This window comes from Bos javanicus, chromosome 22, assembly GCF_032452875.1.
Source record: "Bos javanicus breed banteng chromosome 22, ARS-OSU_banteng_1.0, whole genome shotgun sequence".
Classification (NCBI taxonomy): domain Eukaryota; kingdom Metazoa; phylum Chordata; class Mammalia; order Artiodactyla; family Bovidae; genus Bos; species Bos javanicus.
This window is the reverse complement of record NC_083889.1, coordinates 32,602,622-32,619,315: the sequence shown is the minus strand read 5'-3', so window position 1 is coordinate 32,619,315 and position 16,694 is coordinate 32,602,622. Positions and strand designations below refer to the sequence as shown.

The following is a 16,694-nucleotide window of genomic DNA, read 5'->3' as shown; positions in this document are numbered from 1 at the left end:
AATCGTCAAGCTCCCTGAGAAAGAGACCCAATGGTCCAATCAATCTGGAAACAGCGCATATGACCTCTTCCTATTTAGAAACTCACAGTGGGCACTGGTGTGTCAAAGGTGGGGATAAACCCTACAAGAAACAACTCGACTTGAGGCAGTATTTCCCTGGTAAACTGTTTATTATGCAACATCTTAAGGATACCCAGTGGAAGAGACTTCGACAAATACTGGTTTAGACCTCCTGACCTATCTACTGCCAAGAGCTGCCACTCTGTCCTAGACCAGCAGCTCCCAATCCCTGTGCAATGGGACACCTGGGGACATTTGACCAAAGAGAGTCAGCTGATGGTACCCCTGAGAATCTAAATAATTTCGTGTGGGGAGAAGTCTGGAGATTGAAAATTTAACCGCTTTCCAGGTACTAGAGCTTTAAATAATAACAATTCTATGTGTTCCATAGTATAATAGCATTTATTGAACAGATAGTATACACCAAGCCCTAAATGAGTGTGACTTTATTTTTTTTACCCTTGAATCTACCCTGCCTAACAGATATTGCCATCAATTTATGAGAAAATTGAAGCTTCATAAGGCTAAGCAACAAACCCCTGGTCACACAGGTGCAAGGGATGTGCAAGGCTGAGGAGTCAGAGCCCTCTGATTCCTAGAGCTGAATTCCTGGGTCTACAAAACATGCTTCTCCCAGGAACTTTCTCTCTTGGTCTGAAAGTTCTGTTACTGGTGGGCAGTCAACAAACCACAGTGAAATGAACAAAAGCCACAAAGGATCTCAAGGTCCTTTTCAGCAAAGACATCCCCAAATACTGCAATGCACGGTTATAAAAACAAATAATAGCAAACACCTGGAGAACTGCATGGGTCAGATTCACATCAAGACTCGATATTAATACCCCTTTGTTTGTGCTAAAAATTCCTCTTTAATTAACACGGTACCACTCTTGACATTTAGACCTCAATGAACTCCTTCGTTTACACTGGGCTTCCCCGTTGGCTCAGTGGGTAAAGCAGCTGCCTGCCAATGCAGGAGACATAAGAGACGCTGGGGTGGGAATATCCCCTGGAGAAGGAAATGGCCACCCACTCCAGTATTCTTGCCTGAAAAATCCCATGGAGAGAGGAGCCTGGTGGGTTACAGCCCAAAGGGTCGCAAACAGTCAGACATGACTGGGCAACGAAACACAAGCACAAGAACTCTTCCACTTACAGTCTGGTTCTGCTCAATGATAACAGCACTTACATATACAGTAACCTATCAAGCCCAACATAACAAAGAATTTAGGTCCTAAAAAGGACTGAGGAACTAATGGGCTATCTAGAGATCCTACAATAGAGCTCTCTACCCAAGAAAATTCCTTCGCTTCAATGAGACTGCATTCCACTGAACAGCTTCTGTCACTAGAAATCATCTTCCCAAGACCAAATGCTCTTTCCACGGGACGATCAGGAGATGGTACAAAGGGTTCAGGAATTGGCTGCAGCTAAGAAATTCCACACTTAAATCTGAAAACTGTCCAGGATAATTTTTCCCACTTTACCTCAAATCAGGGATGGAAAAAATACATCACACACAGAAGCAAGGCCTTACTCCTGGCACTCAGGTGTCTGGAATCTACAATGAGATTATTATACCCAGGGTTTCAGAGTGCAGAGAGGCCATTTGGAAGGGCTTGACTGCCACCTCATGGTTAAAATGTGCATTACCGTCCAAAAAGAGGGCCCACATAATCGCAGCCAAGCTCTAAGCCACTTCTTCCATGACAAGCGTGCTTATGACATCTTATGCCATGCCCCAATAAGCTAACAGAGGAAGACGATATTAAAGTGTCTGGCAATAGCCCTTGGTTGTGAATATAGTATTCTGAAAGACTGGTTTCTCCAAGGCAACCATACCTGATCTGATTATTGCTCTTAGTTTCAAAAAGCAAGTGTTTTTCAAATTCTCTCTCCATTGAGTGTGTATCAGAGAAAACTATATTGTAACTACAAGGAATAGCCTAACACCAGGACTACTTTCTCTATTTTCTTTTCCACCCAACTTCTCTCTTCTCTTTCCTTCTTTCCCTCTCTCCTTCCCTCTTTCCTTTCCTTCCTTTCATCCTTTACTTCCTACATTACCTCTGTTTAAATTCCTTCACAAAGAAGGCCCTATATCCAATCCACCTATTACTTATTAGCTGCGTGGCTTTGGGAAAGTTTCTTAACCTGTTTAAATATCCCAAAGAATGTCTTTTACGTTTGTTAAAAGATTAGAGGTGGGGACCAACAAAATATAAAATGGGACAGAGAACTCATATGGCCCACAAAGCCACTCTCACCTTCTACCATAGGAAGTACACAGAACTGTCTTCAAGGAGTCTTTAAAACAAATAAAATCTGAATCAAATGAAGCCTTAGCTATAACTTTCTATTGGCAGGCAGTAGAAGAGAGCATGGAACACGCTGAATGGGAACATCGCTCTATGGACGCTGTAAAGGGCCTGGGAGATCCACCCACCACCACTGCAATGGGAATACTGACCACTGATGGATCACACCAAGCTCCTCTCCAGGAACTGCCTTCAGCTGAAGAGAGCTGCCCTGCTGCAGAATACAACCCTCTGGAGAAATGCCGGTATTCAGGGATTCATTGCTATGAGGATCCCCAATGCTTACAATCAGCTCTACAGTGCCCTCCTGTGGCCTCACTTGCAATTGTGTTGCAGCTAGACGGCTCCCTCCACCCCAGTCTGGTCCCTTTACTTCCTTCCAGGTGTCCATCAAGGAGCATCTTCCCCAACAAACCACCTGCATACAAATTTACACCCCATAGTCTGTTCCCCAGGGTACACGACCTGAAACATTTCTCCAGAGTCTCTTTCCAGCATAATAGCTACAGTTCTCCTCTTCAAAGTCAGGCCATTCCTCCTGTTGAGATCCCTTCAATGACTTCCATCTCATCACTTTCAAAAGACAAGAGCCTTGCCATTTGCACACCAGGCCCATTACCTCTTTGACCTTATCTCCTACTCCTCTGCCCCCACACTGGCTTCCTGGCTGTTCCTCAAACATACTGGGTACCCTCCTGCCTCAGGACCTTTGCACATACTATTCCAATCATCCTGGAATACTCTTTGCCAGCTATCTACATTGCTTCCTCCTTTAAGTACTCTAAGTCCTGACTCAAAGGTGACCTCAACAAGGACTTCCCTGACCCTCTACCTAAGCGTGCTGGACTCTACCTCCCCCCAGAGCTCCAGAGCCCTCATTCCTGTTTTAGTTTTGTCCATACCATGCTTGTATCAACATCCAACACACAGTATATTTTCCTTATTTATGTTAATATCTGTCTCCTCCATCAGAACACAAGGGCCATGAAGGCAAGGGCTTTTTTCTGTTCATCTCACTTCTGTATCCCCAGAACCTAGAGTAGAAATGTACACAGTAGTTGCACCATCAATATTTACCACATAATCTGGTATATAAATGTAGGACTATAGATGTGGAATCAGAAGCCATGTGATCTTTAGGGAGGTCCCCTAAACAGCATCTGACTTTTGTCACATTAAAAAATGGGAACAACTAAGTTGAGTTTATACAGATTATGCAATATACCATGAAAGCATCACATAATAAACTGCTAAATAATTATAAGGTACAACTTTTCCTTAAATTGAATTGTCAGTGACCTACTCAATTCATATAATCTGGAGTGACCAGATTGCACACACACAAAAAAAGGTAAACATCTGACATTCAGACACAGAAAATCCTGAAAATAGTCTGGTATTCAAATAAAATATAAAAAGATTTATTCCAAAGCCATATCCCAAATGTACAAACAATGACATGCATCTCTTTCAAAGACTTAATAAAAAGAGCAGTCTTTACATTTAAAATTTTATAACAATTTGAAGACCTTCTTTTGCTTCTATCAAAAAGTCTGATAAAAGTGAATTACATAAAGTACCTAGCGTATTTTCTCATTTCTATAAAACGTACTGTTTCTTTGTGAAATATGCAAATGTAACATTTTATTATGAAATTGTTTTCAATGTCTAAAATTCTTGCTCATCTACAGAATCACATTGCCAAACACTTCTTAAAATGAGGTAAGAAGATAAATGCTGAAACCTTTTTTTTTCAGGCCATTTTTTTTTAGATGTTTCTGCCTCCCTGACTAAACATGCAACATAGCCCTGACAATTCCTTTCACGTGAATGATCTTCTCAGCGGTTACTCAGTATTTTGGACAAAGAACAGCAGCAACACCAATCATTTCAAAAGTCATGTTGTAAGTCTTTTTAAATATTGTAAAGGTCTCAAATCAAAGCTACTGCTACAGTGATTCATTAATTCATTTACAGATATTTTAATAAATATTCCTAAACTCTAGAAGATTGTTGATAATCCTTTAAAGCAGAAGTCAGCAAATGTGTTCTGTAAAGGTCCAGATAATAAACATTTTAGGATTCTCAGGTCACTTGTCTGCTGTATGTTCTTTTTTCTTTTAACTACTCTAAAACATAAAAAAAATTTTAGCTCTGCTGTACTTTGTTAATCCCTTACTTAAAAAAATAGAAGTTGCTAGTCTCTAAATGAGATTACTCAGTGTTAATAAAATGTAAACTTCACATTTTGCAATAAAATAAAACCGTGGTTTCCAACCACTAAATTGAAGGTTCATAAATAGTAAGAAGTGAATCTCACTGAGGGAGTAGGGGTGGCTGTCAGATACTTTTTAATCTATGACACTCTCTTATGGCTTCTTACTCATTTTGAACTGGCTAATTCACGTGTGTCTTTACCCTTTTTTGCCTTTACTTTTTTTATAGGGGGAAAAAAATCTCTACTTGTGGCTAACTTGAAGTTTGCAAAATCAAACACTGGAATAGTTTCATGCTAAAAGAGGTAGACGGATACACACAGGTATATGCACTTACAAATATGTGCACAATGAAACCACTGTTTCATACATAAATGCTCTCCACAGCTAAGAAAGAGCCGGTGGGAACCAGCTAGAAGATACATAAAACCGTTCTAAAGAATGTTCTCATTTGCTTTTATCATACGTGGTTGTTACACGTGGGGAAAACATGATTTGCATATGAAATATATGAATATGAATTAAGGAAACAGCATGATTTATTCAGGTTCTGGATGAATATAACCTGCCGTTGACTATAAGGATATAACAGAGAACTCGTTTGGACTCTGATAAGAATAAAATAGATCTATTTATAATACTGTTTGATCTATAACACAGTCCTATAGCTTGGTACTGAAAACCACAACTCTGTGTGTGTGTGTGTGTGTGTGCGTGCGCACACATGTGTGCATGGGTGTGTTGCATGTTTTCCTTTCCAACTATGAACAGTAGTGTGTGTGTGTGCATTGCATGTTTTCCTGTCCAACTATGAACAGTGCTATGAACAAACTATGGCAAATAAATGAGTTGTGATTTTACTCAAACATATCATTATCAAGTTGGAAGCCTCTAAAATGATGATCTCATGGTATTCTACAAAAACACTTACAAATTCTAAAACTAAGAAAGTTGCAAACTTTGGCATCCCTAAGAAAAAAGCTCAATGATACCAGTGAGCCCAGGCCCAATTTTTGAACTATAAAAAGTAAAGTTTTCAGTGCAAAATAGTATCTTGATAAATAGCAATGACACAAAAATCAAACAAAACACTTAAAAGCTATAAAAGACATAAGTAATATCCTGAAGGCATTGTATTGGTATTTTTTTTTTTTAAAAACAAAAAGATGATTTGGGGCTAGGAGATAACAGGCTGTTTTACCTATTTAACTGTGAGGTGAGTCTGGGTGCAGGACTGCTCAAAAACTCCCTTTTGGCAAAAAGACTGAACAGATTTACAACTCATCATGTTTTTTCTTAAATGGCCACTTTGGGTGTTGCAATACATAATCTGCAGCCTGAAGGACAAGGTACATAAATTCTTCTACGTCAAAAGAATAGTTGGTAAACTTTGGATGCTCCCCCAGAGTTGGGTGGTGGCCCTGCAAAAATAGCAAAAGACAAATTTGTAAGCTGTTAAGGATGTGATTTTCTGAACAAGAAGAAAATTATTTCACTTTGGTCAAAGCAACTATTTTAATTTATGCTCTACATCAGAGGCTGGCAATTTTTTTCAGTAATAGGCCAGATAGCATGTACTTTCTTCAGCTCTGTGGACCACATAGTCTCCACCACAATTATTCAACACTGCCACTGGAGTACTCAAGGAGCCATAGAAAACATGTGAACAAAAGAGAAGGACTGTGTCCCAATAAAGCTTTATTTATAAAAACGAGTGGAGGGCCAGATATAGCCCACTGGTCTACAGTTTGCAGATCCCGTCTCTAAATAATTTAACAGATCTCTCTAGTCCCAAATTTCATGAAGGTCACTTTTCCACATAAAGACAGAGAATAATTAATTTCCCCTCTCCCACAAGTTTGCAAATATAAAAAATAACAACTTATGATTCCAGAGAACAGTTTTATCTTTGGATTGAAGTTTAAAGACAATTTGCAATTTAATTAGACACTTTAAGCCAATTAAAAAATAAAACAAGATGAGTTCTGTCATTGAACTTTACCTTATCTTGAGGAAAGACTTTGTTCTGTCTTCGCCAAGTGATGTAGTGGACACCTCTCAGCCTAGCCAGGTCCAGGTAACAACGTTCATCTCCACAGTTGTACCTAAGGACACAAGGACATCTGTACATGGGGCTTTGGCCTGGGATTTTTGACCAATCCACAGTTCTTTGGGGAAAAAAATTCACCTCCCAAATATGTTCTTGCAAAATATTGTATAAACAGTAAACAAGAAAGAGAGAGAGATTCATGTTCATAGCAGCAGCATTCACAATAGCCAAAAGGTGAAAAGAATCTGAATGTCTATCAACTGACAAATGGATAAATAAAACATGGTACATAACCATACAAGGAATTATGCTAATAAAAAGGAATGAGCACTGATCCATGCCCCAAAATGGATGAACCTTGAAAACATGACACTAAGTGAAAGCAGCCAGTAAGAAAAAGCCCACGTACTGCATGATTCCACTTCTGTGCAATGTCCATAATGGTAAATCTACAGAGGCAGAAAGGAGATTAGTGGTTTCCAGGGGCTGGGAGAAAGATGGAATGCGAGTAACTGCTGAAGAGGACTGATTTTCCCTGAGGAGCAATGAAAATATTGTAAAATTGTGGTGGTGGTTGCACAACTCTGTCAATATATTAAAAGCACTGAATTATATGATTTATATGAGTGAACTGTAGTATGGTAGATAAATAAAACTGGTTTATAGAAACACACACACACAAGAGTGAAACATTATTTTTTAAATATTTTCATAACTAAATCATCTTAACTTTCAAAAACCAGAACAGGATTAAAGAATGGAGGGGATTTTTATCAACAGGCCTGTGAACTTAATATTAACTCCTAATAACCCCAGCTTGTGCATATGAACATGGCCTTGGGGTGGGTGGGTAACACATTCTCCAAAAGAAACTGATCCCAGGACTGTTGACCTCCAAGGACTGAAATGTCTCAGTGACATTTCTTTTCTTCCTTCCTTTTCCTCTTTCCGCCCCTCTCTCTCAGGGAGAAAGGAAGAACTAAAACAGAACCCACAATGATCTAGCTATTTCTCTAACATATATATTTATTTTTAAAGGTTTTTCAGGGTGTTGAAAGTTCATGACAACTTTTTTTCTAAATAGTCTCTCATTTAAATGCCAAGTTATTTTTGAAATACAACCACAAAATCAAGGTATTTAGATGCAAGGGGAAGAATCCGTTAACAGTAATCACGGTTGGTATCCAGAGTAGAATTATTAAAGGAGAGAGGTCCATGTCTCCACAACCACCCACCGAGTTAGAGCAACGCTGTGGGAAAATTACTTTCACCTGAGGCCTCAGTCTCCTGTGTGTGTATATGGAATCAAACAGGCCCATGGAATTGTATGGTGCCTGTGAGCACCAGGCAAAGAGGGTGGCTTATGTTTTGGAGCTGTGTTCTTCACTAGAAGTACAGATACTCAAACCCTCTCTCTTTCATTTTAAGAGAAAACACACGACATAAAATTTGCCATCTTAACCATTTTTAAGTGTAGAGTTCAGTAGTACATACAGCTCACTGTTATAACCAATCACCAGAACACTTTCATCATGCAAAAGTGAAACTCTGTCCTCATTAAACACTAAGTCCCCCTTCACCTCTCCCACCAGTTCGTGACACCCGCCCTTCTACTTTTTGTCTCTATGAATCTGACTTCTCTACGTACCTCATGAAAGTGAAATCATACAGTATTCGTGCTTTTCAGAGTAACATTTCACTTAACATAATGTCCTCAAGGTTCATCCCTGTCACTGCACAAGACAGGATTTCTTTCTTTTGTAAGGCTGAATAGTATTCCACTGGGTACGTTTGTGTCTGCATCACATTTCATTTACCCGTTCCATAGTCAATGGACAACTGAGTTTCTTCCACCACTTGCCTAATAAGATAACACTGCCATGAACATGGGTATGCAACACACAGGTTCTCTTTTCACACAGTCACTACACTGATGGCAGGGAGAGGCTTTCAGTTGACAAGCACACAGGAATGCACTCAGAGGAAGGAAACCACAGATTCACATCTCCTGAATCCTGCTGAGATGGGGGAGGAAAGGGTTATTTGCTCGCTAAGGATGCTAATCGCAGTCTTCAAACTTTTAGGTCTTTTTTTCTTTTCTTTCTAGATGTATATATGATGTGACTTCTTTGTAATAATTAAGCCTTTTGAGGCTCTGAATGAAAGTCTCAGCAAGCAGAAAAAGCATTATCAGCTACCTCAATATTAAAGTGTCCCCAAATACTTACAGTTCAAACACCGCAGCCCAGTCTGGAAGGAAAAGCAAATGGGTAAGACCAGCTCCATGCATTCCAATAAATATGTCTGTGTTATGTGTGATTCTCAGCTGATCTAAAAACCCAAGTTCCCTGTGAACATAATGAACAACAAAAGAAAGGGGAGGAGAGGGAAAGTACTGAGTTGAGTAAGCTCACGATTCATGGTAACAACATTTATACAAGTGTCTTTCCCAGTTAAAAGTACATTTCTTCATGATATTTGCCAATTTCAAGCCTACTTCCATAACTAACAGCTTACTTAATAAAGAAACATTTTTTCTAAGTTAAGCTTGCCTTCTTTAAAACTTGCATGTTCTTATTTTAGAAGGAAACTTTTATACCTGTCTTAAATGGAAGACTAATAACACATGACATAAAACTGTAAAAATGGGTATAATCAAGCTAAAAAACATTATTCCAAGGTAGGTAGGTAACACTACAAGGCAAAGCTCTGATCCCAAGGCTCACTCTTTTTTTAAAAAGTGGAATTAGCAAGCATTACAGTGATGTTATGATATATTTAGCAACCAACTGAAAACTATTTCCTTAAGATCATACAAGAACTTTTCAAAAATAAAACAAATTCTTGCTTGCATGATTTGAGTTATTCAATTGACATCTGTGCACCGCTAAAATTATCTCAGATACCATGAGGGCATTTTCCTGCCTGTGCAACAGATGAATCCACAATTTTATGCGTGCTGGTCTTTGAATTCAAGACACTGAAAGATGTGCAAACTTTGAAACGAAAGTAAGAGGCAAAAGGTCCACGAATCAAGGTAAATTGCAAGTGGTTAAACAGGAGATGGTAAGAGTAAACATTGACAGTTTAGGAATCAGTGAACTAAAATGGACGGGAGTGGGAGAATTTAATTCAGATGACTATTATATCTACTACTGTGGGCAAGAATCCCTTAGAAGAAATGGAGAAGCCCTCAGAGTCAACAAAAGGGTCCGAAATGCAGTACTTGGGTATAATCTCAAAAACGACAAAGTGATCTCAGTTCATTTCCAAGGCAAACCATTCAGTATCACAGTAATCCAAGTTTATGCCCCAACCACTAATGCCGAAGAAGTTGAAATTGAATGGTTCTATCTAGACCTACAAGACCTTCTAGAACTAACACCCTAAACAGATGTCCTTTTTATCAGAAGGGACTGGAATACAAAAGTAGGAAGTAAAGAGATACATGGAGTAACAAAATGAAGCAGGGCAAAGGCTAACAGACTTTTGCCAAGAGAAAGCAGTGGTCATAGCGAACGCTCTCTTCTAATAACACAAGAGACGACTCCACACATGGACATCACCAGATGGGCAATATTGAAATCAGATTGATTATATTCCTTGCAACTGAAGATGGAGAAGCTCTATAGAGTCAGCAAAAACAAGACTGGGAGCTGACTATGGCTCAGATCATGAACTTCTTATTGCAAAATTCAGACTTAAATTGAAGAAAGTAGGGAAAACCACTAGACCGTTCAGGTATGATCTAAATCAAATCCCTTATGATTATATACTGGAAGTGACAAATAGATTCAAGGGATTAGATCTGATAGACAGAGTCCCTGAAGAACTATGGACAGAGGTTCGTGACATTGTACAGGAGGCAGTGATGAAAACCATCCCCAAGAAAAAGAAATGCAAAAAGGCAAAATGGTTGCCTGAGGAGGCCTTACAAATAGCTGAGAAAAGAAGAGAGACAAAAGGCTAAGGAGAAAAGGAAAGAAACACCCATCTGAATGCAGAGTTCTAAAGAACAGCAGGGAGAGATAAGAAAGCCTTCCTAAGTGAACAGTCCAAAGAAATAGAGGAAAACAACAGAATAGGAGAGACTAGAGACCTCTTCAAAACAATGAGAGATACCAAGGGAACATTTCATGCAAAGATGGGCACAATTAAGGACAGAAATGGTATGGATCTAACAGAAGCAGAAGATATTGAGAAGAGGTGGCAAGAATACACAGAAGAACTGTACAAAAAAGATCTTCATGACCCAGATAACCATGATGGTGTGACCACTTACCTAGAGCCAGACATCCGGAATGTGCAGTCAAGTGGGCTTTAGGAAGCATCACTACAAAGCTAGTGGAGGTGATGGAATTCCAGCTGAGCTATTTCAAATCCTAAAAGATGATGCTGTGAAAGTGATGTACTCAATATGCCAGCGAATTTGGAAAACTAAGCAGTGGCCACAGGACTGGAAAAGGTCAGTTTTCATTCCAATCGCAAAGAAGGGCAATGCCAAAGAATGCTCAAACTACCGCACAATTGCACTCATCTCACACACTAGCAAAGTAATGCTCGAAATTCTCTTCAACAGTACATGAACCAAGAACTCCCAGATGTTCAAGCTGGATTTAGAAAGGCAGAAGAACCAGAGAACAAATTGCCAACATCTGTTGGATCATAAAAAAAGCAAGAGAATTCCAGAAAAACATCTACCTCTGCTTTATTGGTTACACTGAAGTCTTTGACTGTGTGGATCACAACAAACTGTGAGAAATTCTTAAAGAGATGGGAATACCAAACCACCTTTTTCCTCCTGCAAAATCTGTATGCAGGTCAAAAGGCAACGAACGGTTAGAACTGGACATGGAACAACAGACTGGCTCAAAACTGGGAAAGGAGTAGGTCAAGGCCATATATTGTCACCTTGCTTATTTAACTTATATGCAGAGTACCTCATGTGAAATGTCAGGTTGGATGAAGCACAAGCTGGAATCAAGATCTCTGGGAGAAATATCAATAATCTCAGATATGTAGACAACACAACCCTTATGGCAGAAAGCAAAGAGGAACTAAATAGCCTCTTGATTTGGCCACCTGATGCAAAGAGTTGCCTCACTGGAAAAAACCCCGCTGCTGGGAAAGACAGAAGGCAGGAGGAAAAGGGACACAGAGGATGAGATGGTTGGAATGCATCACTGACTCAATGGACATGAGTCTGAGCAGGCTCCAGGAGACGGTAAAGGACAGGGAGGTCCGGCGTGCTGCAGTCCATGGGGTCGCAAAGAGTCTGACACCACTGAGTGACTGAACAACAAGAACAACAGCCAAAAAAGTTCACTGAAGTGAGGCTGGGAAGAAATGCTGGACAGAGTCTAATACTCTGATAAATAAAATAGAATCCAATCTCTGAGTCCCACCCACCCAAAGTGAAGAAAAATAAATGAACAAGATCTGTTTGCATCGAAGAAGGGGAAGCAACTTTCCTCTTCATCAGCTTCTCCTCTTTGAAGAGCTTCCTCTCAGGACAGAACAGAAATCCCGCACCTGCACGAGGGAAGGAAGACAAAGGCACCACGTGCGTCTCACACGAGGTACGTGTGCCTCAGTTTCCCCGGGACGCCCACTGACACTGAGGGAACAAGGGGCACTTGTCCAGGGAACACATCTGTGACTGGTCATTTCTGGGAAATGCCTATAGATCAAAACTCACAAAGCTCAACTATTATGTTTCTATCGCGTCCCTCAGGTTGGCAAGGTCTGAATTTACTGTCACTAACCCTGGGCTCTCTTCTTGCCTCTGCACTTCCTCAGGTGGCAGTGAGGATTGCCATCATCGGGTTAGTGTCACCTGTCAGACAGAAATAGCTTCAGAAACTTCACAAGACTCTTGAAAGAGGAAGATGAGCCAGAGCAAGGAAAGCATTAAGAATACGTGTCAGTGCTCGCAGACTTAGATTAACGAACTTATGGCTGTTGGTGAGAAGGGACAGTTGGGAAGATCATGTATGGACGGTTATACTAAAATGGATAAGCAACAAGGACCTACCATACAGCACGTGGAACTCTGCTCAGTGTTATGTGGCACCATGGATAGGAGGGGAGTTTGGGGGAGAAGGATATATGTATATGTATGGCTGAGTCCCTTTGCTGTCCACCTGAAACTACCACAATATTGTTCATCGGTTCTACCCCAATACAAAATAAAAAGTTTAAACGTTGGGGGGAAAAAAGACTAAGTCTCAACAAACAGTTGCTGTTCTTGCAACTGCTATTTATTTGTACTTAGTGTCTGCTGTTGGGACATGGCCATGCTTCCTCCATAACTGTCTTCCTACTTTTAAGCCTAGTGATCCGTTCATGGCAGGTACCTGACAAAGACTTGTGTAAATGAACAAACGTGTAACGAATGAGGTGCTAAATGCCCAGGCTTACTAATAAGTTTAAACCGAACCATGTCAGGCACTGTATGTTGGTAAATGTGTACTTTTTAACACAGAAAAAAGCTGTTAAATGTGGAAAACAACACTATGACTGTGGGTGGGTGAACAGGAGAGAGAAAAGTTTTCATTTTCCTTTGGAACTTTTCTATACTGCTTGACTTTTTCAATCAAGAACATGTATTACTTTTATAGCCCTATAGTTTCTACATCAACAGGGGTTACGTAGACAGGGGTTACATAACATATAACATATGATATAGTATGTGTATCAACAGGGGCTACATAAATGGTAAATTCTATCTTTCTAACTTTTTACTTGTGTTAGAATTTTAAAGAAAATGTAAAAAAAAAATTTCTTTTTAATTTTTAGCCTCACCCCACAGCATGTGAGACCTTGGGTCCCCAGCCAGGGATCTAACCCATACCTCCAGCATTAGAAGGCAGAACCACTGGGGAAGTCCCCAAAATGTAAATATTTTATAAGATTTTTTTTAAACCTTATACTGTTCAATGAACCTCAAATTATTTCCATATGACTAATCTTAGGCCAGAAGATGAAACCCAGCTGCTAACAGGGCAATTCAGATTTATGCCATTTTTTAAAATTTGGAAGTACTTGCTAGTTTTAAGATTTTTTTTTTTAATGTGGACCATTTTTAAAGTCTTTATTGAATTTGTTGCAATATTGCTTCTGCTTTATGTTTTGATTTTTGCGGGCCACAAGGCATGTAGGATTTAGCTCCCCAACCAGGGATTGAACCAGCAGCCCCTACATTAAAAGGTGAAGTCTTAACCACTGGACCGCCAGGGAAGTTCCCCAGTTGCTGACTTTAGAAATTCAGAAATTTCAAATGAAAATAGGATTCATCACTTCTCTTTAAAAAGGGATAGTGTGGCAACATTAGGCCTGTCATAGCGGAAGAACTTCCGCCCACTAGACTTGGCGTCCTCACCTGCCCACTTCATTCACTGTTGGTATCTGCTTGTCCCTTCCAGATCCACAGTGCCAACACCTCCCATTCACAAAGCCCTCCCTCCTCTCCCCGCCAAAGGATGAGGAGGCTCCTCCTTCATCCAAGCCAAAGAGGACAGGATCTGCCCAAGACTGGATTATTACTTACTTATACTTATAATCAACAATCTGGACCTCAAATGTAGATACTGTTTTCAGTGCATTTACAAGCTGGGGGAGAAAAGAAATATATTTAGAATTTCTTTTCCTTCCTTCTCTTCAGTTTTATTTACCTTGAAGTCCTCAAATTTCTTATTTTTCATGTAAAGTTATGTTTCAAGTATTAAATCCCCTTTATATTTTCATACAAATATGTTTCAGTTTTAAACCTTAACTGAGTTCAAGTGCAGGCTCCACCTCTGCATTTTAGGGAGGAACACACCACCTTCCTAAAATTGCTCTGCACTGGGCTGCTATGAGGATGAAAGGAGAAAATTCATAAAAGCAAAGGGCTTGTCATAGACACACGTGAAATGTTACCTTTTAGCTACTGTTATTCTAATAGTTAGTCCCTCAACTTTCAATCTGTATTCACTGGGCACCGACTTTGTTTCAGAATTTTCTTCCTACCCAATATATCATTTCAGACAAACACCTAGTGCTTTGGAACCTCATCCACCAAAAATACTAAACTCCTGGCAGAAAAAAATTTCAACATCTCTACATAGAAAAACAACTATACTTTTAGCAAAGAGAAAACAACTAAGCTCGATTAATTCATCATCACATCAAAAGCATCGCCATGGTTCTCTAGGTCCCTCACAAATAAGCCATCTTAACCCAATACCTCGGATCACTGCTTTTCAGAAGCATTTGTATTTGTATCCTGCCTTCTCATGTGTACACTCTGATTGCAACAACAACAGGTACAGAAGCATCACTGACTCTGCACTGAAATCATGCTGGCATTTCCAAGTGCTTTAGGTATATGTCACTTCCTGCTCACAAATACCATACCAAGGAAGTATTATATTATACCCATTTCATAAATGATGTACTGAAGTCTTAGAGAAGGTAAACAACTTTCCCAGGATCTCCCGTATAGCAAGTGGCAGGGCCAAAACTAAATCTAGGTCATCTGACCCCAGAACCTGCGTTCTTCGCTAGTGCACTTCCAGTCTATCGCTTATAAAAAGCAACCAGCAGTGGCCCAAATCCAATCCCATCCCCCATCACACACTCACAGAGTTATAAAGTAGAAGTTTCTCTCAGTGGCCAGTCCCTGGACGCCCACAGATACACTGTTTATAGCAAGTAATTGAAGGAGTGAGGAGAGATTAGAATTCCACTTTCCAGGGGAGAATTAATCAGAGGGCATGAGCCCCTGTCTTATAATGAGATGGGTCTACTTAAAAGGAGTCACATGTCTCCAAGGATCCCGAAGGAAGTGTGCTCTTTTCCATGATTTCTAGTCAGACCAGAGACATGGCCATATCCCTTCCGGAATGATTGCTCTAACCTTGAGTCTGAGCAAGACTGCATGAACCATCATTTAAAGAGGGTATCTAGGTTTTGTTATCTATTCACGAGTCAAGGAAAAGGGAAAAGTGCTTTCTTCTCTGCCTGGGAGTTCAGGGACACCAATTCTGGGAGCAAAGCAACCAGTTGGGCACACGATGGCTTGGGATTGGAGCTAAATGACCAAATCCTGCCTTAGGGCAAGAGCATCCAGGCGACCTGCGGGGCTGGATGTGAGAACGTGGACGGCTGCAGAGCAGCACCCACTGGTGGCACCTTTCCACTGGACTTTGCTCCAGCAGTTGACCGACGGACAGGGAAGGAAAGTGGTTAGCCTCCGCCCCCGTGAAGCTGGGTTACAGCTATGGAGTGTTCTCTGCCTATGAAGTAGGCTCCCTTCCCTCCCCCACCCCACCCCGTTACTCTGCTCACCAGCTGGGTGAACTTGGGCATGTTTTTTTAACCTCCAAGGTTCAGTGTTCTCGTTTAGAATGGAGAACAATAATAAAATACTGATATTATTGGTCTGCTGGGAGAGTTGAAGGACAGGCAGAGGGAACACATGCTTGGCACATACTTGCATCCAAAACGTGCTACCTTTCCAATAAGTACTACTCATCTGCCTACTAATGACGCATCTCATCTGTCCACCCCTCAGTGCATTACTTGATACATTTTTATTTCCAGGTCTTTAAAACATACATACACACGCTGTTCATTTCTTCCATCCACAGAGCTTACAATCGATGCCTCATCACACCATATGTTCATGTCCTCCATAATCCATATGTGTCTCAAAAAGAAATGCTAATTACACAATTTGGATCAGCCTCTTAGGCATCCAAATTAACTTGTGCCAAACATTTTACCCATCAAAAGCTGCCCCCAAATTCCCTCCCATCTCAAGTCCACTGAAGTGCTTAGGCTAACAGTCCAGGAGTTCATGCCTGATCCTCACTACCTCTCCTGGCCTCACCGAGGCTATAACTTTACACTCCCACACGCAGTGTCATAGGCCCTATCTCCAAGATATATCCCGAAACCATTTATCTTGTCATTCCCTCCTGTCCTCCCCTTCATCTAAGCTCTTATCGGAGCAACAGCTCTTAATCAATCTCCCTGATTCTATTCTTGCAGCCAGAGTGATTTACA

At 40.4% G+C, this 16,694-nt stretch overlaps 1 protein-coding gene across 4 annotated transcripts in view; it reads right to left on the bottom strand.

Annotated features, from left to right (window-relative positions):
• Positions 1-3,777: 3,777 nt before the first annotated feature.
• Positions 3,778-16,694, bottom strand: part of EOGT (EGF domain specific O-linked N-acetylglucosamine transferase) — a 41,659-nt gene continuing 28,742 nt past the window's right edge. For all 4 annotated transcript variants that reach the window (XM_061396428.1, XM_061396431.1, XM_061396430.1 and 1 more), the window contains exons 14-17: positions 14,194-14,255; positions 8,873-8,992; positions 6,597-6,699; positions 3,778-6,015 (exon numbers count right to left, since the gene is read on the bottom strand). In XM_061396428.1, the coding sequence (XP_061252412.1) occupies positions 5,869-6,015; positions 6,597-6,699; positions 8,873-8,992; positions 14,194-14,255 (432 nt within the window). In that variant the 3' untranslated portion in view covers positions 3,778-5,868. The remainder of the gene's footprint in view (positions 6,016-6,596; positions 6,700-8,872; positions 8,993-14,193; positions 14,256-16,694) is intronic.